This window comes from Octodon degus, unplaced genomic scaffold, assembly GCF_000260255.1.
Source record: "Octodon degus isolate 3935 unplaced genomic scaffold, OctDeg1.0 scaffold00164, whole genome shotgun sequence".
Classification (NCBI taxonomy): Eukaryota; Metazoa; Chordata; class Mammalia; order Rodentia; family Octodontidae; genus Octodon; species Octodon degus.
The window spans coordinates 1,438,118-1,443,219 of NW_004524740.1; the positions used below are offsets into that span (position 1 = coordinate 1,438,118).

Sequence of the window (5,102 nt, forward strand, 5' to 3'; positions counted from 1 at the left end):
TTTTATTTTTTTAAATTTATTTATTTGTGTGTGTGTGTGTGTGTGTGTGTGTGTGTGGCCAGCTCAGCCCACCAGGGGGCAGGGCTGGCTGGCATGTGATGCTGGGGGATTGAACCATGGTCCCTGTGCTTTGCTAAGCTTGTTCTAAGTAGGTGCTTTAGACCACTGAGCCATCTCACCAGCCCCCATAGTTTTATTTTTAAAGAAGCTAAACAAGATCCTCTCCCTACTGCTCCCAGTAGCTATATAAATATATACCAGTGGTGAGATGACTTTGCCCATTACCCTCCATCATAGTGACATTTGGCAGTTTTGCCAGCTGTTGAAACCAGGGAGGGGAGCCAATAGCAGTACAATGGGAAGAGGCCAGGGGAACTGTTAAATATCCTTCAATGCTTGAGACAGCCCTCTGTAAGTAAGAGTGTTCTGACCCAAAATATCAGCAGTGCTGAGGTTGGTGCTACTTATGCCAGTGATTCTTGTCCTGCCATGGAGTTACTCTGGCATATAAGAATGATTACCTCCTTCTACCCTTATCTAGCCAGATAACCCCCCCTCCAGTATCGAAGAAATCAAATCCCAGAGCCCTTGCACATTCTAAGCAAGAGGCAAGTCAAGAGCTCTACCACTGAGCTGTATCCCCAGATCATTTTACTTGTAGTCCCTTTGCCTGTGCCTCCAAAACAGCTGGGATTTCAGGCATGCACAACCAGTGAGAATTTGATTTTATGTCTTTTATCTTGAGCTGAGTAAAAAATACTTGAAGAAAGGATCCCTCACCAAAAAAAAATTGCAAATCAAATTATTGAGTAATATAGTGTTCTTAAGAGTTGAGAAAGCTGCTCAACATAATAAAAAGAGAGAAGGGATATAGTACTTCATGCTATAGTGGGGAAGTAAGGAAGAACTTTTATGTCAGTAACTACTTTCCCTTTCCCACTGTAGATTATTGATTGAAATTCAGGAGGCTTAATTCCTTCCTTCAAAAGGGTTATGTCTTACTTTTGCATTTTCTACCATTTGTTTTTCCTACAGATATTCTTGTGACTACTCCTAATCGACTAATTTATTTATTAAAGCAAGATCCACCAGGAATAGACCTAACAAGGTATAAATAATATTTTAACGTCTTTCATGGGTGTTTTTCATTTAATTGATCATATTTTGTTCTTAATTGCTTATAATATTGCCGTTTGGAGCTTGCTCTCTGCCATGTGAAGTTGGTGCTTCGTTAAACTCATAGGAAAAATAACTATCCTGTCTGGAAGAATGTTAACATTTTGATTAGCAGGTAATACATAATTCCCTAGACCTTTTTATATCTTTCAGTAAAGATAATGAGGTTCATGAGATTCATGGAAAGTTCTGTTATTGCTAATGAAACTCCATCTTTGAAGCTAATACATACACTGGTTATGTTTTTCTCGTTTCTATCTTTTGTGTGTGCATGTGCTCATGCGCACTGGGAATCAAACTCAGGACTTTGTGCTTGCCAGGCAGGTGCTGCTTTTTCATGTGTCCACACATTTTAGTTAAGTGTTTTTATATCTTGCAGTGCAGTAGCCACAATTATTTGTTATTTCTTAGTGTCGAGTGGCTGGTGGTAGATGAATCAGACAAACTGTTTGAAGATGGCAAAACTGGATTTAGAGACCAGCTGGCTTCCATTTTCCTGGCTTGCACATCCCACCAGGTCAGAAGAGCTATGTTCAGTGCAACTTTTGCATATGATGTTGAACAGTGGTGCAAGCTCAACTTGGACAATGTCATCAGTGTATCCATTGGTGCAAGGTAAGTGTTTTTCCACTTTGTCCCACTAGTTTGTTTTCTTAATATAAGTGACTGTTTCAGGCTCAAGGAGATAGCTTGTTTATAGTGAGACCAACACACAGGAGATAGCTTTACTAATACTGCATTTTTTTAAAGTCAAGATGGATTAAAGGGTTTCTGTTTTATAATCATACAGAGAGTTCTATGTTTTCCTATTACTGTTCCCATCCTCATGTTTTTATTTGACTTCCCATTCACAAAATATGATGTGTGCTCAGTGACTACTCAGGATTCAGTTTCTCTGATGATTTATATAAGTAGGATACTAGTAAAAAGTGATATTACTTAGCCACTTAATTTATAATGCCTTTTAAAAAAATATTTTGTAGGAGTTGGAATGTAGTTCAGTGATAGAGCTTCCATATAACCCCATGTATGAGTGCCTTGGGGCCATTCCCTAGCACTACTAAAAAAAATTAAAAAAAAAAACAAAACCCATAGCAAATTGAGGGTGAGCATTTCAGGCTTGATAGATGTACTGGTTAAAAAAAGGAAATTATGATATTGTGACCTGATAGAATGTCATGAAATAGTAAGTATAAAGACTGTGGCCAGGTGTGGTGGTGCATGCCTGTAATTCCTACTCAAAAGGCTGAGGCAGGAGGATCATTGTAAGTTCAAGACAGGCCAGCCTGAGCTGCATAGCAAAACCCTGTCTCAAAAAGACATACACAAAAAGACTATAGATAAATGAAAAAGTGCTTCTAATGCCATATAAATGAAAAACAAAATTGGGCATGATGGCATACACTGGTAGTCTCAGCTGTTCAGGAATCTGAGCAGGAGCCCTCAAGCTCAGTAACACAAGGTTGAGAAATGTTTGCCAAAAAAAGAAGCAAAATGGATAGGGTATTTTTTACCCTGTCTACTTTAAACTCAAAACATCTATGTATCTATAAAGAAAGCAGAATAACTACCATAAACATGATTTAAGGCAGAGACTAGAATGAGGAAAGTATTACATAGTATAATAGCTTGGAGCATCTTGTAAGGTATTATAAAGCCCTAATATAGTTCTATCTTCACTTGTCAGTCTAAATCCACAATAATGATTAAGAAAAAAATGTATTCATATGTAATAACATTTAAAATATTCTCATCATTTTATCCAGTAATCTTAACACTTTTGTGGTTTTTATGGTTTGTTGGTTTGGCTTGGTTTAGTTTGGAGTTTTTTGTGGGGTTTTGTTGTTGTTGTTTTTGAGGTAAGATCTCTATGTAATCCACCCTGTCCTTAAACTCACTTTTAGAGCAGACTGGCCTCAAACTTGTGGTGATCCTCCTATCTTGGCATCCTGAGTGCTGGGACTACTGCATGCGCCACCATATCTGACTTTTTAAAAATTTTATACATTCAAAAAATGTTATAAGTTAATAGTTAGTCACATGAAAATTTATGACTAGACTACAATAAATCATCAGTTTACCCTAAAATAGTAGGATTATAAGCAATTTAATACTTGTATTTTTCTATTTTTAAAAATTTTCCTTTATATCACTTCTTTTTTTTTTTTTTGAGACAGGGTTTCACAATTTAGTTCAGGCCGGCCTTGGACTTTCTGTGTAGCCCACGTTGGTCTCAAACCTGCAGTTATGCTCCTGCCTCAGCCTTCTGAGTACTGAGATTACAGGCACGTACATGACATCCAGACTATATCACATTATTGTTAGAACACAATGTTTTAAAACATCTATTCTGTCTTCAAATTAAAGTATAAATAATTAAGTGCTTATGTTGACCATAGAAAAGTTAATTCTGTTGGAGTTGTGTATATATTTATTGTAGAGTTCACAGGAAAAGCAAAAATTGGTTCTTATTAACTATACAGTGTATTTTCTCAGGAATTCTGCAGTGGAGACAGTAGAACAAGAACTTCTCTTTGTTGGGTCTGAGACTGGAAAACTTCTGGCCATGAGAGAACTTGTTAAAAAGGTACATTTAGACTACCTTCTTGGGTTTGGTAAACTTCACCATTCCTTATGTTGTAGTTGGAGGCTCTGCACTGTCATCATCATTGCGCATCATATTTTGTAATGCAGTAGTAGTGAGTCCTCTGCTCCTGGTTCTGAGTGGGTTAGCAGAAGATTTACTGAAAATGTCCTGAAAGCCATATTTGATCCACCTTGCATGTGTGTATAGACCCTTCTTACCCCCGTCCCTCTGCTAGTTTGAACTGGAGCAGTGTAGAATGTGTAAGACACTGAATTGGCTTTTCTTTTTCTTATTCTTTAGTATGTATTGAGTAGGGAGTAAAAAAAGAAATACATCCTAAACCCTACTCCCTGGCATTTAGCCTTATTTAGGGGATAAAATAAATGTATTGTGTAATGCAGTTTGTGCTAAAGAGCCATGAAAGTCTAAAAGAGCATTTTTTGTTGTTGCTGTTGTTGTTTTCAGACATCAAACTCAGGACCTTGCACTTGCTAGACAGGCGCTTATGCCACTGAGCCATCTCCCTAGCCGTTAAAAGAGCACTTTTAAAAGCATCAAGTCATGATGGGGCCTTTAGGGTGGGCTTAATTAATGCAGGAAAACAGCAGAATGCTACTGATCTGAGCTTTGAAGGGTTTGTATGGTAAAAAGTAAAGAGGGAGAGTATTAGAGCCTGAAAAAACAGCCTGAATAAAGAAAGTTTCAAGAGGTGGGAATGAACACTACGTGTTTGGAGATGAATGAAGTTATTTGTGCAAGACAAACAGTTAAAGGTAGGGAATTAAAAATCAGTTTGGACAGGAAAGTTAGGGTCAGGTTGAAAGAGACCACTAGACTAGCTTTGAAGAAAATGACCACATAATTCTTAAGAAATATAGTTGAGAAACAATATGTAAAGTGGTAAGGAGAAAGACTGAAAGTAATGAAAATAGCAGGCTGTTAAATAAGGATGTGCAGAGATGAGGAAGAAGTAAATGAGGATGACAGTGTTAGGGATGTAATATCCAAGGTAGAAGAGAACATGTTCCCACATACCTGGTGACTACAGATGTGGTGTACTTAGAGGTTGAGCACATGCTTCAGAGCCAGAGGATTGGATTGAATTTTTAGACCATTCTAACCTCCTGTCAGTTTCACTTTCTTCATTTGTCTGTGGAATAATCTATACCTCCTAGAATTGTTCCAGGGGCTGGAGAGATGGCTCAGTGGTCTAAAGCACCTACTTAGAACAAGCTTGGCAAAGCATCAGGGACCGCGGTTCAAACCCCCAGCACCACATGCCAGCCAGTCCCGCCCCCTGGTGGGCTGAGCTGGCCACAGACACACACCACACACACTC

General features: G+C 38.3%; 1 protein-coding gene across 1 annotated transcript in view; it reads left to right on the plus strand.

The window, feature by feature from the left end:
- Ddx52 (DExD-box helicase 52) overlaps nucleotides 1–5,102 on the plus strand; it is a 23,059-nt gene that overhangs the window by 7,836 nt on the left and 10,121 nt on the right. Inside the window, exons 6-9 of the mRNA XM_004643060.2 lie at nucleotides 542–560; nucleotides 1,036–1,108; nucleotides 1,588–1,791; nucleotides 3,673–3,763. Of these exons, the coding sequence (XP_004643117.2) occupies nucleotides 542–560; nucleotides 1,036–1,108; nucleotides 1,588–1,791; nucleotides 3,673–3,763 (387 nt within the window). The remainder of the gene's footprint in view (nucleotides 1–541; nucleotides 561–1,035; nucleotides 1,109–1,587; nucleotides 1,792–3,672; nucleotides 3,764–5,102) is intronic.